At 52.9% G+C, this 15955-nt stretch overlaps 7 protein-coding genes across 7 annotated transcripts; 2 read left to right on the forward strand and 5 right to left on the reverse strand.

Annotated features, from left to right (window-relative positions):
- The first annotated feature begins 241 nt into the window (after positions 1 to 241).
- Positions 242 to 2672, forward strand: BD324DRAFT_75342 (UNC-like C-terminal-domain-containing protein). The gene is made up of 3 exons (XM_022019238.1): positions 242 to 1769; positions 1808 to 1912; positions 1951 to 2672. Exons 1-3 carry the CDS (start codon positions 534 to 536, stop codon positions 2461 to 2463), a joined length of 1854 nt encoding a protein of 617 aa, XP_021869914.1. The 5' UTR covers positions 242 to 533; the 3' UTR covers positions 2464 to 2672.
- On the reverse strand, positions 2462 to 4595 carry BD324DRAFT_631505 (Abscisic acid G-protein coupled receptor-domain-containing protein). Its single transcript, XM_022016440.1, has 9 exons — positions 3988 to 4595; positions 3868 to 3951; positions 3730 to 3833; positions 3430 to 3694; positions 3270 to 3394; positions 3143 to 3231; positions 3014 to 3106; positions 2692 to 2970; positions 2462 to 2655 (listed from the first exon to the last, which is right to left on the reverse strand). The coding sequence occupies exons 1-9, from the start codon at positions 4503 to 4505 to the stop codon at positions 2470 to 2472; spliced, it is 1743 nt and encodes a 580-aa protein (XP_021869915.1). The 5' UTR covers positions 4506 to 4595; the 3' UTR covers positions 2462 to 2469.
- A 56-nt stretch (positions 4596 to 4651) lies between these two features.
- On the reverse strand, positions 4652 to 6229 carry BD324DRAFT_581799 (hypothetical protein; the record flags this gene model as incomplete). The annotated part of the gene is made up of 5 exons (XM_022013525.1): positions 4652 to 5197; positions 5234 to 5281; positions 5318 to 5734; positions 5780 to 5941; positions 5978 to 6229. The coding sequence occupies 5 exons, from the start codon at positions 6227 to 6229 to the stop codon at positions 4652 to 4654; spliced, it is 1425 nt and encodes a 474-aa protein (XP_021869916.1).
- A 1123-nt stretch (positions 6230 to 7352) lies between these two features.
- BD324DRAFT_652294 (hypothetical protein) lies at positions 7353 to 9807 on the reverse strand (the record flags this gene model as incomplete). Its single annotated transcript, XM_022018469.1, has 19 exons — positions 7353 to 7622; positions 7673 to 7869; positions 7914 to 7929; positions 7965 to 8088; positions 8126 to 8203; positions 8240 to 8313; positions 8349 to 8406; positions 8446 to 8667; positions 8702 to 8748; positions 8789 to 8852; positions 8901 to 8977; positions 9029 to 9112; positions 9160 to 9225; positions 9262 to 9321; positions 9356 to 9422; positions 9459 to 9466; positions 9505 to 9536; positions 9587 to 9607; positions 9663 to 9807. The coding sequence occupies 19 exons, from the start codon at positions 9805 to 9807 to the stop codon at positions 7353 to 7355; spliced, it is 1710 nt and encodes a 569-aa protein (XP_021869917.1).
- A 56-nt stretch (positions 9808 to 9863) lies between these two features.
- BD324DRAFT_75889 (hypothetical protein) lies at positions 9864 to 11405 on the forward strand. Its single transcript, XM_022019242.1, has 6 exons — positions 9864 to 10226; positions 10274 to 10445; positions 10487 to 10643; positions 10687 to 11034; positions 11073 to 11251; positions 11288 to 11405. Exons 1-6 carry the CDS (start codon positions 10024 to 10026, stop codon positions 11396 to 11398), a joined length of 1170 nt encoding a protein of 389 aa, XP_021869918.1. The 5' UTR covers positions 9864 to 10023; the 3' UTR covers positions 11399 to 11405.
- BD324DRAFT_75812 (hypothetical protein) lies at positions 11232 to 13511 on the reverse strand. Its single transcript, XM_022019240.1, has 5 exons — positions 13126 to 13511; positions 12509 to 13079; positions 12399 to 12470; positions 12251 to 12342; positions 11232 to 12214 (listed from the first exon to the last, which is right to left on the reverse strand). Exons 1-5 carry the CDS (start codon positions 13197 to 13199, stop codon positions 11413 to 11415), a joined length of 1611 nt encoding a protein of 536 aa, XP_021869919.1. The 5' UTR covers positions 13200 to 13511; the 3' UTR covers positions 11232 to 11412.
- Positions 13402 to 15933, reverse strand: BD324DRAFT_631543 (hypothetical protein). Its single transcript, XM_022016441.1, has 10 exons — positions 15484 to 15933; positions 15368 to 15448; positions 15210 to 15326; positions 14940 to 15171; positions 14884 to 14903; positions 14818 to 14833; positions 14712 to 14780; positions 14043 to 14672; positions 13879 to 14007; positions 13402 to 13831 (listed from the first exon to the last, which is right to left on the reverse strand). The coding sequence occupies exons 1-10, from the start codon at positions 15773 to 15775 to the stop codon at positions 13825 to 13827; spliced, it is 1593 nt and encodes a 530-aa protein (XP_021869920.1). The 5' UTR covers positions 15776 to 15933; the 3' UTR covers positions 13402 to 13824.
- Between the last annotated feature and the right edge of the window lie 22 nt (positions 15934 to 15955).

Consider the following 15955-nt stretch of genomic DNA (forward strand, 5'->3'; position numbering starts at 1 on the left):
TTTGATAGTGCCCTCATCCCATAATACTGACAGCCTGCATTTTAGAAAGTGCGGGCCTTGGAGTCTGGGTCTGCGATGAGTGAGAGCTACGTCGTTCCGCTATTTTCTAATCCTGGGGCACGAAGGTAAGGAGAGCCACATCTTCAACTCTCTGGGTATCTTGAAGACTCACAACGATGCGCAATGCGCGTGGAGAAATGTCTACGAGAATCTTCCGGCCTTGTTTGATGATTAACGAAATGCCAGATGAATGCCTGGCATGCAAGGACGTCTGCAACCATCCCCATCATCACTGACTGTTGGATCAGCTCACTTCCGCCTCTGAAGACGGTATATATCTCCTCATGCAGAGGCACGATGATTGCGCGACGCTGCTTTCGCTAGGCGTTGCCTTCAAGCCGATGTCAGAGTACGGTCTGCTGCCACTCGCCACACTCCGGGCAAAATGAGATCCCTGACCTATGCGAAATCCTGGAATCTTTCTTTCTACGCTCATCATTACTTGAGCGTCGCTACAACCGACACAAGCTCTAATGCGACGACAGCAGCTTCTGCGTCTTCTTCAATTCCTTCCTCTCATTGCCGAAGCTCTGCCGAGCGTCGAGGATAGAGATCAGGGCATTGGACAATGCCCTTTACCGTCGCCGTGGGGATACCTGACCACAGAAACCGCGTGCCCAGCACCGCTGAATGCGCCTGAGAACATCACCGACTCTCTGAAAGCCGACGACACGGCGACTGTCGACGGATTCGTTAGCTTTGAGGAATGGAAAAAGGTCAAATTCGCCGAGAAGGAGAACACGGTACCCAGTCTCAACGTGTCTCGGTCCAACGATTCGGACGAGCCCGATGAGGGTACTGGCAGATCCAACGCAAAGGTTCATGAAGTAGTCTTGCCAGGCTCTTCATCCGGTCCTGAAGGAAGACCCAGACCTCAAATACTGTCCTACAACTTTGCATCTCCAGATTGCTCGGCAAGGGTTCAATCTTCTTCCCCTCAAACCCAACATGCGTCCTCGCTGCTCTCGAAATCGCGCGACAAATACATGCTTACGCCTTGCAAGGCGGACCAACATTGGGTGGTCATTGAGCTATGTGATGAGATCCGCGTCGAAGCTGTACAAATCTCCATGTGGGAGTTCTTTAGCGGCATCATCAAGGATGTCCGACTCAGCGGAGGCAATGACGATGGAGACGGAGACGATCTCGGCTTCGTCGAGATAGGCAACTTCACCACCAAAAACGCGAGGGGATCACAGACTTTCTTCTTACCCTCACCCACACCATTCCATCGCTTTCTTCGCCTTGACTTCGCATCCTACTATGGCACAGAATACTATTGTCCGGTCTCCCAGGTCAAGGTCTTTGGCATGAATCAATTGGACGCATTCCGATGGGAGCAGAAGAAAGGCACGCCAGTAGTGGTCACCGAGCGAAAGCGCATTGAAGAAGTCGCCGCTGCCTCGCTGCCCAAGCTAGAGGTCAATCTTCCCGGTGATGGATCTCTCGAACGGCTCCTGGCTCAGTCAAATTTGACGTCTGAAAATTCCAGTACAACATCGAGCAGCAGTCTGACGGAGGCCGCCGTACCATCTGCGGGTTCTGGCGAATCGATCTATGCCTTGATTGTTCGACGTCTGTCCGCACTGGAGGGCAATACGACACTGATCGCGAGGTATATTGAAGAGCAGAGTGGGATGATGATGAATCGGGTAGAGCGAAAGTGGGCAGAATGGAGGGATAAAAGAGATCTTGAGGAGGTGGTCGAGGTGAGAATTGGGCGCGAAATCCCGCTGAACAGGGCCAGCGGATGCGTATGGAGGACCGTATGGGCTCGATCCTGTCCCAATTGGAGCAACAGCGTGCAACGTCGACTCTAATGCAGACCCAGTTACGGCTACTCACTGACGAAGTGAGTGCTCAGCGCATAGTAGCTAGCTGACATCCAAGCTAACTTACGAGAGGCGTCGCGGCCTGGCACAGCTCGTCGTGATGATATTTGCAATCCTGCTCGTAGCATTAAGTCGGAGCAGCGTTGTGCAGCAACTGCTCGCTCCTCTGACCGAGAACGGAAGGAGGTCGCGCGTACCTTCTTTCAGAGCTTTCACTCGCAACGTCCCTCTCGAACAACGAATTCGGCGTCCCGAGACCCCTCCGACCCCGACTTTCGGCACTGTCAGGCGACGACATGCCTCCGCATCCGTTCGTATCTCAGCGGAGCACGGAGGTCGACCGAGGAGCTCGATGCCCATGAAGAGCCCCCGGCAGTTGGGACGTCACGCACATTTGCATCCACTCGTCACGAACAAACGAGCGATGCATTCGGTCAGTCCCCCCCGCTCGGCGGATGAGGCGTCCGAAGTCGTGGAGTCAGACTCCGATACGAATGCAGGCTTTGAGACGGACACTGCAGGGAAGAACACTGCCCAAGCACCACCCACATCGGAGCTGAAGTATGCATGAGCCCATCTATACATCGCCTGTCACTTTCATAGCCACGTATTTGTAAGCCAACGTCCCTGCAGCCGCGAAAAGAAAGACGAGGTCGAACAAACGTCCGAAGACACGAAAGTCAGGCAGAGACACCAGCAACGAGTCTGTGTCCTCTTGTAATGATGAACGCATTTGAACGAGGAGGGAGATGACATAGGTCGACTGATCGTCAATTGCAAGCAAAGACGTAGTACTCACAAATAGTTGACCTAGACTCAGTAGGAAGAAGCCAACAGCCGCAGTCTTACTGGTCAATCGAATGACTCTTCCTACACTTCTCAAGATCTGAGCAAGACTGCCCAGAACAATGAGACCCGTTAGCAGTAACGAGATGGCTCTGCTCCAAAGGGCCACGTTGAAGTTCGGGATCCGCAACTGGCTGACACCGAGAGCCAAGAGGAAAGAAATCCAATCGCCGTTGGTATTCCCCTTGTCTCTGTCGGCCGTTCCCGGCGCGAAGAAGACCGACGGAAGACACTGTCATGGGTCAGGTACATAGTCACCTCGGGGCGGCACCAACCATGAGGACCCGGGACGCGCAGTATACTGCGAAGAGCTGTCCAATGAAGTGATACACGCGACCGTGGAAGCTTGCGCCATAATCTTGGCGAGACTGCTGCCTTAGCTGCGAATGATGACAATAACCTACCTTGCGCTTCTTCAGTGTCTCCAGCTCCCTGACGATTTCTGAGTGCATCGCTTCGAGGCCAGCTGTCTCGGCTCGCAAACCTGACAGACCTGCATATATCAGGCGGAGCTCGTGGGTGCGGCCTCACCATCTCTGGCAAACCAAGAGCCCTTCGTCTTGGTTCCTAATCTGCTCCTCCTTTCGGCGAGGTCCTGCCGGACTTTATATAACGACCGCTCAGTACGGATAATGTCATCTTTGGTGACCTTGTCCCTTCTTGTCAGACTGATACCTGCCCGGAAACTCACCCTGAGATGCCTCGAGCATGCTCGTAGAAGATCCACGCCGTCCGCACGGCGCCATAGCCCGACAGCCCCGCCAGGGACACAATGCCCAGCACCAGCAAGCGGCCAAGTAAGGGGGAGAGCCAGTGCCAGCCCGTAGAATCGGCATCCACGGCAGTGAGGTATGGCGGTATGCAGGAGAACAGGAAGCAATATAACCCAAAGGGTAGCAATGCGACTCCAAGTCGGACAGGAAATGAGATAGTACTTGTGGATAAAGAGGTGGAATCTATCTTTAGCGACCGGAGATCTGCGATCACGTACCTCTAGAGCGATAGGTCAAGAGCACACACTGCACCATGGGAAGGACAAGGAGTACGAGGACCAGGATTGTATGAAGGGAGATGGAAAAATTGATATGTCGTGATCTGCATATCAGCAGGGAAGACAGCAAAGACTTGCCTATCGTCGAATATATCTGAGAGTTGGAAGGCGACGATGGAAAGCACTGTGCAGCCCTCTGAGAAGCAGTAACAAAACAGAAACCTAACCATGAGCTCGTACTATCACTCTTTCACCAACCTCGCGGCCCGACTGAGCTGCCTTGTCCCCTGCTTCGCAGTTGCCCCGCCTTTGTGACGCACATTCAAGGTCGGTAAATCTCCCTTGGCTCGGACGCGCTCCGACACGCGACGGTCCAAATCTGAGAGTTCGATGGTCGGCGATGCTCCTTCTGTAGGTGTCGAAAATCCAGTCGAGCTTGTTTCTGGAAGCAGCAGACTCGTGATAGCTGGAGACCCGGGCGTAGACCCAGACGGGGAGGATTCATTGTCGCTGTCATCTCCCGAGCGCTTATCTGCGGATTCGGGTGTCGTTGCACTGTGCAGGGGTAGGAGAGGCTTTGAGAGGTCTCTGAGAGCTGTACTCAGGCTGTGCTGCAGAAATCTTCGGGCTAGGTAGAAGTAAATGGCTCGCAATAGCAGAAGACAGAGGGTGTCCCGAAGCAAAGGGGATCCAGCCGTGGGTGGCAGGGGAATGGGTGCAGACGACGGCAGGGGTAGGTCCGGGCTATGTGCTGGCAGCTCGAGATCCTGGTCCATGATATACCAGTCAGACGATAGCCTTCACAACTGTCACCGTACCCATAGAGAAGTGTGATGCGCAAAAGTTGTAAAACACGGGAAGATCACTCAAGGCATGGAATATGGCATCTCTTTTTTGGGAGGATCATCCCGTCGTGGCGCATTTAAACTATCTCACCCATTCCTTTCCATTCAAGCACCTCCAGCCACTCTGCGACTTCGTGGAGCCGTCTCACAAGGTCTTTTGCTCGTGCATCCAGCATGTCCGGCGAGGGCTCATAACCTTGAGGTTCAAAATCGTCAAGGAGGTTGTCAGAAAGGACAGAAAGCGCGGAGGAGCTGCTTGATCTGGCTCGCTTATGGGATGGGATCACGACCTCCAATTTGGCACGCCCAGCTTTGGTGTTTTTTGTCTTGACCGAGGCTATCGTTTTCTTCCAGCTCCACTCGACCCACTTTGCGAGCTGCTTAACGGACTGCGACTTGCCAAAGTGAGACCACCGTTCCATATCGCTGGGCACCGCATCGCTTGCCTGAGACCCGGGATCGCCCTTGCCCCACACAAGTAACCCCGATGCCCAAGCGATGGGAGGACGACCATCGTGCGTCACCGGGCGCATTGACAAGACAAAATATGTTCGCCCGTCGCGATCTGACCCTAGACTCTCGTGCCGCAACGCGCGCCGACTCAAGTCGGCTCTGAGGTTAACCTGAGACGTCAGTGCGATGAAACTGGCGGAACTCACGTTGAGTTGGACCACTCGCAGCTGATGTTCGCGGAGCTCAGAGGCGAGCTGAGGTTAGTTCCTCGAGCGTACATCTGTACTCACATTTGCCCGGGCTGCTTTACTATCCGCCGCACCCTTCGTTTTGGCAGAGGCTTCATCAAGCTTCTTCTTTCGCGTTTCCCAAGCTGCAGTCTCCTTCTTCACGGCACTCAGATGTTGCCGCCGAAGGACGTTTTCCTCCGTTTGCGATTCAAGGTCTGCTCGGATTGCTGGGGTTCTCAATGTACGTTCAGATAATGCCAAGAGCATTTGCACAACTCGAATAGGCGATGGAAGACGAGATGCAGCACTTCTGCGACTCGAGAGGTCCAGCTCAACGGGCAGAGAACCGTCGCGTTCCTGGCCAATTGGCTTCCTGAGACCCAGAGAGTCCTCGAGGCCCATATATATCGCAGCAAACCGAGCGAGATCGGCATAGTATCTGAGCTCTTCTCGATGATGCAGGATTTTGTCCGCCAACTGGAATTGTTAGGCTCGTAATCAGCGAAGCAAGCCCACCTCAACCTGGCCGTTGTGCTCGATCTCCTCCCGGATGAGTTCCAACATGGACCCAGCGAAGACGCGAACACTAGCCTCCGTTAACGGTCGATCAAAATCGTCCACTGGCGGCAGTGACCTCTCCGGAATTGAAAGTGCGGCTCGAAAGCGAAATAGATATTCGCGTAGCTGTACGAATCAGGCCAATCCGCTATGGTCACTCACTGCCATCCTCTGCTCGGCCTCTGTCAAGTCCAGGCGAGTGTCCACTTTTTCGAAAGGGGGCAGATCGGGAATAATCTCGGGTCTGCGCACAGGTTTGGGCTTTCCATCTGCACTTGATATCGCTTTGGCCTTGGCCTTGGTCTTTGGCGATTTGCCGGCCGAGGCTTTCGACTTGCTTTTGGCCGGCGAGCCAGCAGACTTTTTGGACCCGTTCGCCTTCGCCTTTGCAGTAGGTGTAGTTCCGGCTGCCATTGCCTTCTTGTTCTGGGATTTCGGTGTCAGGTTACCCGACGCACTCTTCGATACGGTAGGTTTTTTGGTGACGGGGGACTTCGCTGCTGAGACTTTGGTTGCCTTGCTCGTTTTGGGTGCTTTGCTCGGCGCCGATTTGCTCTTCAAAGGCTTTGCACGGCCCGCAGCGGGTGCTGATGTGGAAATATGTGTTTCTTCAGCCGAAGGTTTGGCGTCTTCGATCGAGGATAATTCTGAATCGCTGTCTAGGCCAGGTTTTTGTGGAGTATCTTGCACCGCTGTCGCTGCCATTGCTGGCGTGAACTTTGATGACACCGAGTGCCTGGACAAAAATCAGCTGCGATAGCCATAAGATAGCTGAGACTGACCCAAGGGGATCAAGGCCAAGCTTCTTGCGACCTGCATTTTTACTTAGCGATCGTCTGCGTTGGTGTGGCCTCATACTCACACGCTGCTGTTTGACATTGTCCAGAACAACATGGACACTCGAAGTTCCCCTGGACTGCCTTCAGCCGAGATGTTTCTGGCTCAACGCCATATCTCCGGCTCAAATCGTTGACACACCACGCCAGTCTACAAAGCTTGGTCGATTTGTCTTTCCCAATAGCCTTCTGATTGGTACAACGGATGGTTTCTGGACAAGTCAGCTAGGACATCTGCGTCCTCATACCTGAGATTGGAAAAGCCTGTCGGCAGCTATGGGCCATATCAGCGAAAGAGTGTAGGTGAATGGCTCACTGATGACAATACGTTCGATCCTGTGCATTATCTGACTTCCTTCGTTTCGAGGTTACTGATTTATCTTCTGATACGCGTTTCCGACTGGGCCCAGCGGCTGAGGAAGGGACCAGCGTATCACTGGAAGTCACCATTGTCGTGTCTGACGAATCCGACACCCTCGAGGAGCTCAAATCCTCAGGTCTCATGATGACTGTTGTCACCAGTCAGAGAGAAGAGCAACAACACAATCAGAAAAATAATGACATTTTAAAACCCGTCGCGTGCAAGGAGGGCGGCGTGTCTGTTTGCACATGTCTGATGCAAGATGGCTACAACAATACGAAGTCTATGATTGGCTACAAACAGTCTACCAAGTCTCTCTCATACATCAGTCATCGCAACTTCAACGCGTCCGTGTCACCCAGTCAAGCATCGTCTTGCCTCCGGGCTTGACTTTTGGCTTCTTCGCGGGCCGGGGGGCTTCTTCCCGATTGAGGCATTCGTCAATGTGAGCATTGAGCTGTGCATTCGAGGTCGCGGATCCCAGATTCTTATCACATATTGGACATATGGTGTCGAGCGCCGGAGCACTTGGCAGCGTTGGAGATTGATCGACGTCGGCAGGGATCGGAGACTCCTCCTCCGACGGCGTAGCCATATTGGTGGTGAAGTACTGCCAGAAGATTAGCAGTCATTTTTTGTTTTGTGTCTAAAGAGACTTACATTTTTGATGCCTTTCTCGACAACCGTCAAATCCTTCAGAGTCGACAGACGAATGCCAAGGAGGCGTATTTTGAGTGGAAGGTCTCGCTTGAGGAGTTCCTGAGCGATCTGCGGATGAGCAACCGTATGTAGCAGAAACTTGCCGGCAGAATCTCCTCCTTGGTAGAGATGAATTTTTTGACCGAATGAGCTCGAGACTTGTCTTTGAAACGTCAGAAGACGGGAACAGGACTGGGCTCACTTTCAAACGTGTGCAGCTGTAAATCAGCACTCATCATAATGGTGAACATACCTTGTATTTTACGGTGACGGTCTTGCCGGCGTACTGCAATCGTTCAAGATCCTTGCACAATTCGTCTGCTATGTCTGCGAGAGTGTTGAGAATATCTTCGTCGTCCGTCTTGTCTCGAAAAGTCCTAGGGTCATCAGAACGGGCGGAAATGGTGGACCCACCTTTCACACCCTACGCTCTTCCGCTCCTCTCTCTTCCCGGGCTGCACGGTATTGTCCGCGATTCCAAGATACGCTTTGCTACAAGCTTCAGCCTGCAAAATACCTACAACTCACCACAATCCTTTGAAGCCAAACCAGTGGTCCATGACCAAGAGCTCAACTCGGTTTTTCCAAATGTCTCCACAGGTCTGAAAGTCAGACAGAAACAGCGAATTCGACCGACCTCAACGCCTAGCCCTTCCAGACATCTTTCCGTCACCCTCCCGAAGCCAGGAATCTTTCTGTCGCAGTGTGAGTGGTGGAAGCTTCGCCAATCGTACCTGACAGGCATATCTCGCATGAACCTCGTGATGGTCACTCGATCAAATTGCAATTCGAATTGACCGTTTGGCTTGTTCTTATCAGAGCAGATTTTTGCGAGCATTCGATTTGGAGCAATACCCGCAGAGACAGTGAGTCCAGTCGCCTCCTCTACTCGATTTCTGAGATGAGACACTACCTCCCCAGCTGTCATGGCGTGAGTATCCATGTATTGAGTGATGCTGTCTTTAGCTGCGCAGCCTACGAGGGACTCACTTGAGGTAGCCTTCGTCTAGACTTGCCATCATGAGATTGCTGTCAAACTGTAAAGCTGTCAGCACCGTCCTGCCGGAAAAAGCCTACATCTAGCAGCACTCTTCGGACAGAATCGGATGCATCAATATATCGGTCAAAATTCAGTGGTACCCTGCATTGTGAGTCCATTGTACCCATATCACCATATCGCGAGGCTCACAAGATGATCTGAGGACAGAGTCGCTTGGCAATGAAACCCGCCATCCCAGACCGACAACCGAACTTGCGAGCTTCATACTGGGTTGAAACTTTCAGTCATGCGCATCGTGTACAAAGGACTGAGCTTACGGAAGCTGTTGTCAGAACGCCCTGTCCGACCCCGAATGGCTTGCCTTTGAGTGATGGATCGTGTTTGACCTCAACGGACGCGTACTGTTCGAAGTGGTTAGATGTCATACCTTTCCGTCTTGAAGACATACGAAAGCATCCATGTCCACGTGAACTATCGTCTGTGACAAGTCCCGTGTAGCCTCCACTTCGGCGAGCTTTGACGTAAGCCTGGGCAGGGAACGCTATCTCACAATGCGCTCGGCCTCTACTGCTAGCAGCTCCGGCTGAGCCATCTTCAAGAGTTCGTCACGCTGCAGATCAGCAACCTCTAACGGCTTGAATCACCTTGGCTTGAAACCATGCTATCTTCCGGTTGAGCTCATCGTCTTTCCTGACTTGATTGTTGTAAAATCTTCTGATCAACAGACAGCGTCCTTTTGCAACTTACTTTGAGCCCTGCGCATCAGCATCCAGCTCGATCATTCTGAGCTTACCCTAGATGCTTCGGCGATGATGTGATTGATCTCTGCACGAATTGCTAGTGTCGTATACTGTTAAGAAGTCTTGAATACGCACCAGTCTGATCCAACTGCAGTCCTGCGTCGACATGAGCTAGACCCACAACAGTCGCACTTGCCAGCCTTGCCGACACTGGGGCCAGCTAGACTTCGCTCGAAGCTGCGCTTCTTCTTCTCGGCTGAAGAGAGCTGATTTTCTGCGGAATGATCCACAGGATCATCTTTCTCTAGCTTGCCCTCCCCCTTCCCGCCGATGCTGGATGAAGGGGAGGGGAGCATGTTGATGGAATGTCAGGTCATCAACATCCTCGAGGTTGATCAATCAGAAAACATCCCCGGTGGGATAGTCCGATTGCCACGTGGTTTCATTACCGGGACTCCGCGCAAATATTTCCAAGGATCATTGTTGGAAAAACCAGAGTTTTGGACGCTGCAGTGCATATAGGTTTGGGGAAACATCGTGAACCTTGACCATCGTTCAGGATCAAGCCCACCATGTCGTTGAGATCGAGTTTGAAAGCTGGATCGCGCACCATCGCAAGCACCGTCACGCAGGCCTCCTGGGGCTCCCGATCCCTAGCGACCGCGGAATCATCCACCTCGTCTCGGCGGCGACTCACCCCGGACGATGGCTTGACTTTTGAGGATTTCGTTACCAATGCACCCATCCCAACTGTGAAACTCGGCAACACGTCTCAGTAAGCTATGCTGCTATATACTCGGACCAAGATCTCTGACTTTGCAGACCCCGGTTGCCATCTTTCCTCAAACACCCGATCCCTTCCGGCAAGTCTTATACCTCGATCAAGAAGGATTTACGGGGCCTCAATCTTCACACTGTCTGCGAAGAAGCGAAATGCCCCAATATCGGAGATTGCTGGGGCGGCGGCAAAGGAGCTGCAACAGCGACCATCATGGTTGGTTCCTCGTGTGTCCAACCAAGGCTTATGTGTTGTAGCTCATGGGCGACCACTGCACCCGGGCGTGTCGATTTTGCTCAGTGAAGACTTCCAAGGCTCCGCCGCCATTGGACATCCATGAGCCGGAGAATACTGCGGAAGCAATCAGTCGCTGGGGTCTTGGCTACATAGTGTTGACAAGCGTTGATAGAGACGGTTAGTGCCCTTAAACCTCTTCAGTCGCTGACTTTTGTTTTAGATCTGCTGGATGGTGGTGCAGCGCATTTTGCCTCGACCATCATGAAAATCAAGCAGAAGGCGCCTTCCATCCTTGTCGAGGCCTTGACGCCAGATTTTGCCAACAAAGGGGTCGAAGCCATCCGACAAGTCGCTACCTCTGGACTGGATGTCTTCGCCCACAACGTGGAGACAGTGGAGCGCTGCACACCGTTTGTCCGTGATCGACGCGCAGGCTTCGAGCAGAGCTTGGCTGTGCTCAAGGAGGCAAAGCGCGCTGCCGATGAAGCTGGAAAAGATCTGTTGACAAAGACTAGCATTATGCTGGGAGTTGGTGAGGAGGGGCACGAGATCGAGGAGACTCTCAAAAGTGAGCGCGCAGTCTGACACTCAAGCTGAAGAGGAAAGGGCTCAGAGAAAACGATGTCGATGTCGTCACATTCGGGCAGTACATGCGTCCTACAAAAGGTCACATGAAGGTACATCGCTATGTCCTACCGGCGGAGTTCGATCACTGGAAGGAGGTGGCGGAGGGCATGGGATTCCTCTACGTTGCAAGTGGGCCCTTGGTCAGGTCGAGCTACAAGGTGAGGAATGCAGAGAGACGCTTGACTGATCATCAGGCTGGAGAATTCTTCATTGAGAATGTGTTGAAGAAGAGACGGGCAGAGTCTGCGCAGAGAGCAGCAGCGAATATGGCGACTGTCGAAGCGCAGCAAACAGTCGATGCTTGATGCATTGCATGTATCTACCCCACCCAAAAACGAGCTAGCGCTCCCGCTAGATCTTTCACGCTTTTGTCCGATCTCATCTTGCTCTCTCGCTTGCCATCCTTATCTGAACTAAGCGGAAGCGGTTCTCGGAGTGGCGAGGGGCCCTGGGAAGCCGATCGACCGACAGGCAGAGTGCTCGTGCTGTGGGCGTTCCTCTTGAGGGCTTGACGATCGCGTGGAGGTGATGGGCTGCCTTCCGCAGACGAATGGTGCGCATCATCCCAATACACAGTGCGCGCTCTTGGTGCTGTGTTGCGAGACGACGTTGATGGACCGCCAAAGTCCTCCAGCATGCCGGAAGACGGGCGAGCGATGGAGGGCGGCGGGCCTTCAATTTGTGACGGTGAAGAGAACCGCCGTTGCGTATGGGCGAATGGTCGTATATGCGGTACCTCTTGATATGTGTTGACTTGGTAGAGTACGTTGGGGATGCTAGTGTCGGCCAGCATCAGTTTCTGGAATGCGAGGAGAATGTAAAAAGCCTCGTTGCCTGCATTGCCCAGCGGAACATTCGGAGTCGTGGGAATCTGAAGGACTTCCAGCAAGGCTGTCAGGTGTGGGAGAGGACCGTGCCGGTCAGGTATGCCAGTCACACCCTGGTCACGCGCTCTGCGGAGGAAGCGATACTCCAGGGCGAGGACATCGAGATAGAGTACATTGTTAGGGACGGATGAGTTGGCGGCGAGCGGTAAAGGTGACTGGTCCCCACAGCCAATGAGGATGAGTGTGTTGGCCTGATTTTCTGTTCCTTGCGATGCAATTGCCGCAATAGAGGCGCTGCCCATCAGCTCATTGCTTGACACGCACGCTCACTCCAAGATGCGAGGCATCTCCCTTTCTGACACAAAGTGGCTGCGACCAAAACCATAAGATCTGGGATAGCTTGGAGGATTGTAATTCGTTCTCTGAGCAAGGCACTGTTAGCAGCTATTCCAGAAGACGTTCAGATGGTGAAGCTCACCTTGTCGACCCACTCTTCAACGATGAAATGAGCCTTTCGATAGTTCTCCTCGGGGACGGGTGGCCAGACATTCTGTCGTCAGCTAAAAGCCCGTAACATTCGGCGCTTACCACTGCACGCAAATTGGCGCAACGCAATACAGCCATGCCGACCTCCAGTACCAGGCCCTTGGAGGCGGATGCCGTTCTTCCTGATCCAGGGATTATCCCACTTGGCGCTCCTCCCCTATCCCACCAGGTAGTCTGCACACAAGCCCACGTATAACCGGCTCCGTGTTCATCTCCCTCGTGGAACAGTCGTTCGATGGTATCCACTGTTCCGGATCGAACCCGTTGACGAAGGAACGCCAGTTCTGCCGCTGGCAGCGTCAGAGATAGCTTCTTATAGCTGGCGAGATCGCTGACTTTGACAAGTCGTCGAAGAGACAGCGTCTTGGTCGGGACCGGGTCCAATGGCAAAGTCGTTGGGGGATCTTTGGGAAGTGACTCGCCATAACGAGTCCGAATCATTCGGGCAAAGAGGGCGATCTGTTCCGATCGAGCAGCAATATGGGCTCGACCCGTCGCAGTATTCACCACGACCATGACCTCCCAACCGTGCTGAAGAAACTCGTTGAAGCCGGTGAAGTAGCCACCCCATGACTTTTCCCACCAGCTCAGATCGGTCGATTCAAAGTAGCCCCTTGATGCGGGTAAGTAGAGATCTATGCGAGGTTCAGACTACTCACAGGTAGGCTGCATAGATTGAATGCAGCTCTATGTCGAACTCGGTTGGATTCCCATACTTGGCCGCTTCTGCCATCGTGCGATGAGAGAAGCAGTGCGATTCTAAGGAGCCGCTTTGATCATGATATTTCTTCGTGAGACGTGAGCTATTGATCACGCCTCAGCTCCGGCTCAGATGGGCAAGCTGGATCGAGAGGTCTGATGAGAGAGCTTGGAAGAAACGTCGATGGGTCGTGAATCGTGTAAACAGTCGTGATTGCAAAAGTCTCAATCACAGCCGTCCTCATATGTAGTGTCTCGCTGACGACTTTTTTTCTTTGCTAGCGGGTACTTTCAAGGTTATGCATAAATTACACGGTATGACACGTTATAGATGGCAGCGCCATAGATGAATAGTGGCTGACAGTGTTGGACCGTCCCAACTGGATGATCTTGGACTGACCACCTGCCTTGAGTGGCTCCGAGACGTGAAAACGTGAGGCAGCGTCGCTCTAGATCAGGATCTGGAGGCAATGGCCTTGGCGCGCTTGCCATCGGCACATCCGGTGTATGTGTCGTCCACTTTGCAAAGGACGTCTGGATGCACATCCAACAAATTCGTCGGCCATGCGCCTCTCCTACGCACATCGCTGTGATGGGAGAGGATTGTGGTCCAGCCTTTCCGCAAAGGACAGCCGAAGAAGGCCAGGTCGCAACATCGCTCACAGGCTACTTCTGTCAGCCATACCCCACCGAAGCACTCGATGAAGACCAACCTCATAACGGAGATCAATCTGAACTCATGTCCTCCTTCGGGATCACTTGTTTCCTCAAGCATTTGACACGTCAATCTGTGCTTGCCGGGCCGCAGGCCGGATGCGACAGTGTCGAATCGGCCAACGTTTCTTTATATGAGCGCACGACTCATGTGTCCACTCACTCGGCTCGGTCCCAATATCCGACCAGCTTGACCGACTTGTCTTTCGACTCGTCCATCCAGCATTCAGCGGTCCCAAATCCAAAACTCCTGCTCCGCAATGAGTAGACCTTGACTACGCCCACCGCTGTCTCTATTTCAAACGAGACTCGCGCGCCGGGCTCCTTGGTAATTAGATATGGCTTGTCTAGATGTTCTGGGTGAACCCAATGAGTCCATCCTTCATTGACGGTAGGAGTTAGATTGAACCGCTCCTCGTGCGCTCGAGTCGAATAGCAGACGGGATGAAACGCCGGAGCACGATGGTCCAAGTTAGGGTTCCATCCTTCTAGCACAGGCAATCGAGGCAAAAGCCCTAATTCGAGGGGTGTATTGAACATGCCAGGGAAGATTTGCTGTGTCCCATGAGATAAGTTTTTGGTCCAGGGTAAGGTCTCTATGGGCCACGACAAGTCGAGAGCCTCAAGATCGATCTCCGCAGGATCCACATCGACGGACCCATAGCTTTGGGACACCAAGTCGCCCTCGGCCAACATTTCGCATGTGACATCCTTTATCAGACTAGAGACTAATGCAGCCAGGTCGCGGTGGCCTCTCGCATTCAAATGCCTCATGTCGGGGAAACCCCAGTAACTGAGTAATGTTAAAGAATGGTCGCGGTAGGACACTTACTCCTGCGAAAAGTACATGGGTACCAGCTCAGGATAGCGAGCGAAATGATTTGCAAGCGGATGTCTTTGACTACGGCGATCAGACGCAGTCGCGCAGGCCAGCTCACTTTATCACGGGAACATCTGGAGCGAAAATCAACCAATACAATGACAAGCGTTTGCAAGCAACTCACCATAGTATTGTGCAACAGGTCTCCTCTTCAGCAGATGCGATAATATCGTCGCTCACAGATGCATTCTCCCTCCACCTCCACCCATGCCTCCATTACTGAATGCCATGGCTTCCAGTAGAATGACGGCGGGTTTTGAGGGTAGATCCAGCAGCCCACGCAGAAGATTCTCCATGCTATCGGCGTACTCTGGTTCACCTGCATCGTTGACGGCGAGTTCGACAAGGATAAGATCAGAATTTTCCGGGATATGTATTGGGAAACAAAATGAGAAATAGTCGGAACCGCTCGCTGTGATGTCAGTTACATTTGGCGCTGGAACACCTCACCCGGTACAGCTCCATTCGTGGCCACAATGTCTATGTCATTTGGCCAGAAAGAGTCTAGCCACTCTTTGAGCTTGACAAACCAGACCTCATGGGCGTAGACTTGATGCCCACGCGTGACTATTATGTATGAGTCGATTTTCCCGCTTGGACACGCTCACTGCTTCCTCCAATCGTGGAGATGGAAACTCGTTCGCCCCGCAAGACTTTACGCGACAGTTCTCGCAAACGATGTTGAGAGCCTGGCGTCAACGCTTGTTGAGCTCCATTCCCTCACCTTCATAAGCTCTTGACATTCGAAGATTCGTTCGGCCATAAATCTCCTCGAATTGATCGTTTTGTCTACACTGCGCCTCCAGATGAGAGGCTCGTGCTAAGGATGGCCCATCAAGGTTATACGGATTGGACGGTGGCCTCCTGAATGTCGATGAGAGTCGGTCCCAAGGATCCAAATCCCGTATGTGGGCTATCTGAACGAGCGTGAAGATGCCGACCGCGAATAAGAGGACGAAGAGCACTTGATATCGGCGAAATGCGATCCAGCTGCCCCATCCGATTTGCCTACTCATCCTTTGGCACTTCACGGAATATGTCACAGCTCTCAGAAGGGATGACCGCGTGCTAAGGGGGGCTGAGCTGCACAAAGAAATCCGGTCACTTGATCGTGTGCTTGAGTTTATTACACGCTGACAAGGTATGCTCAAAAGAAGGATGAAAAAGGATCGGCACTCCGCAAATAGATTCTTTTA

The sequence above is a fragment of the Kockovaella imperatae genome (assembly GCF_002102565.1).
Source record: "Kockovaella imperatae strain NRRL Y-17943 chromosome Unknown BD324scaffold_10, whole genome shotgun sequence".
NCBI classification, from domain to species: domain Eukaryota; kingdom Fungi; phylum Basidiomycota; class Tremellomycetes; order Tremellales; family Cuniculitremaceae; genus Kockovaella; species Kockovaella imperatae.

Excerpts from the sequence above, each read along its gene's own strand:
- BD324DRAFT_75342 (XM_022019238.1), top strand. The coding sequence starts at position 534 with ATGCGACGACAGCAGCTTCTGCGTCTTCTTCAATTCCTTCCTCTCATT. Across the intron at positions 1,770-1,807 it reads ATCTTGAGGAGGTGGTCGAG|CGGATGCGTATGGAGGACCG; the intron begins GTGAGAATTGGG and ends GAACAGGGCCAG. Across the intron at positions 1,913-1,950 it reads TACGGCTACTCACTGACGAA|CTAACTTACGAGAGGCGTCG; the intron begins GTGAGTGCTCAG and ends CTGACATCCAAG.
- BD324DRAFT_631505 (XM_022016440.1), bottom strand. The coding sequence starts at position 4,505 with ATGGACCAGGATCTCGAGCTGCCAGCACATAGCCCGGACCTACCCCTG. Across the intron at positions 3,695-3,729 it reads CTTGACCTATCGCTCTAGAG|ATTCCACCTCTTTATCCACA; the intron begins GTACGTGATCGC and ends CGCTAAAGATAG. Across the intron at positions 2,971-3,013 it reads GCGCGTCCCGGGTCCTCATG|TGTCTTCCGTCGGTCTTCTT; the intron begins GTTGGTGCCGCC and ends GACCCATGACAG.
- BD324DRAFT_75889 (XM_022019242.1), top strand. The coding sequence starts at position 10,024 with ATGTCGTTGAGATCGAGTTTGAAAGCTGGATCGCGCACCATCGCAAGC. Across the intron at positions 10,446-10,486 it reads CTGCAACAGCGACCATCATG|CTCATGGGCGACCACTGCAC; the intron begins GTTGGTTCCTCG and ends TATGTGTTGTAG. Across the intron at positions 10,644-10,686 it reads GACAAGCGTTGATAGAGACG|ATCTGCTGGATGGTGGTGCA; the intron begins GTTAGTGCCCTT and ends CTTTTGTTTTAG.
- BD324DRAFT_75812 (XM_022019240.1), bottom strand. The coding sequence starts at position 13,199 with ATGGCAGAAGCGGCCAAGTATGGGAATCCAACCGAGTTCGACATAGAG. Across the intron at positions 12,471-12,508 it reads GCGCCAATTTGCGTGCAGTG|AATGTCTGGCCACCCGTCCC; the intron begins GTAAGCGCCGAA and ends AGCTGACGACAG. Across the intron at positions 12,215-12,250 it reads GAGATGCCTCGCATCTTGGA|CGCCTCTATTGCGGCAATTG; the intron begins GTGAGCGTGCGT and ends GCTGATGGGCAG.
- BD324DRAFT_631543 (XM_022016441.1), bottom strand. The coding sequence starts at position 15,775 with ATGAGTAGGCAAATCGGATGGGGCAGCTGGATCGCATTTCGCCGATAT. Across the intron at positions 15,327-15,367 it reads CTCCACGATTGGAGGAAGCA|TCACGCGTGGGCATCAAGTC; the intron begins GTGAGCGTGTCC and ends CATACATAATAG. Across the intron at positions 14,904-14,939 it reads GGTGGAGGGAGAATGCATCT|ACCTGTTGCACAATACTATG; the intron begins GTGAGCGACGAT and ends GCTGAAGAGGAG.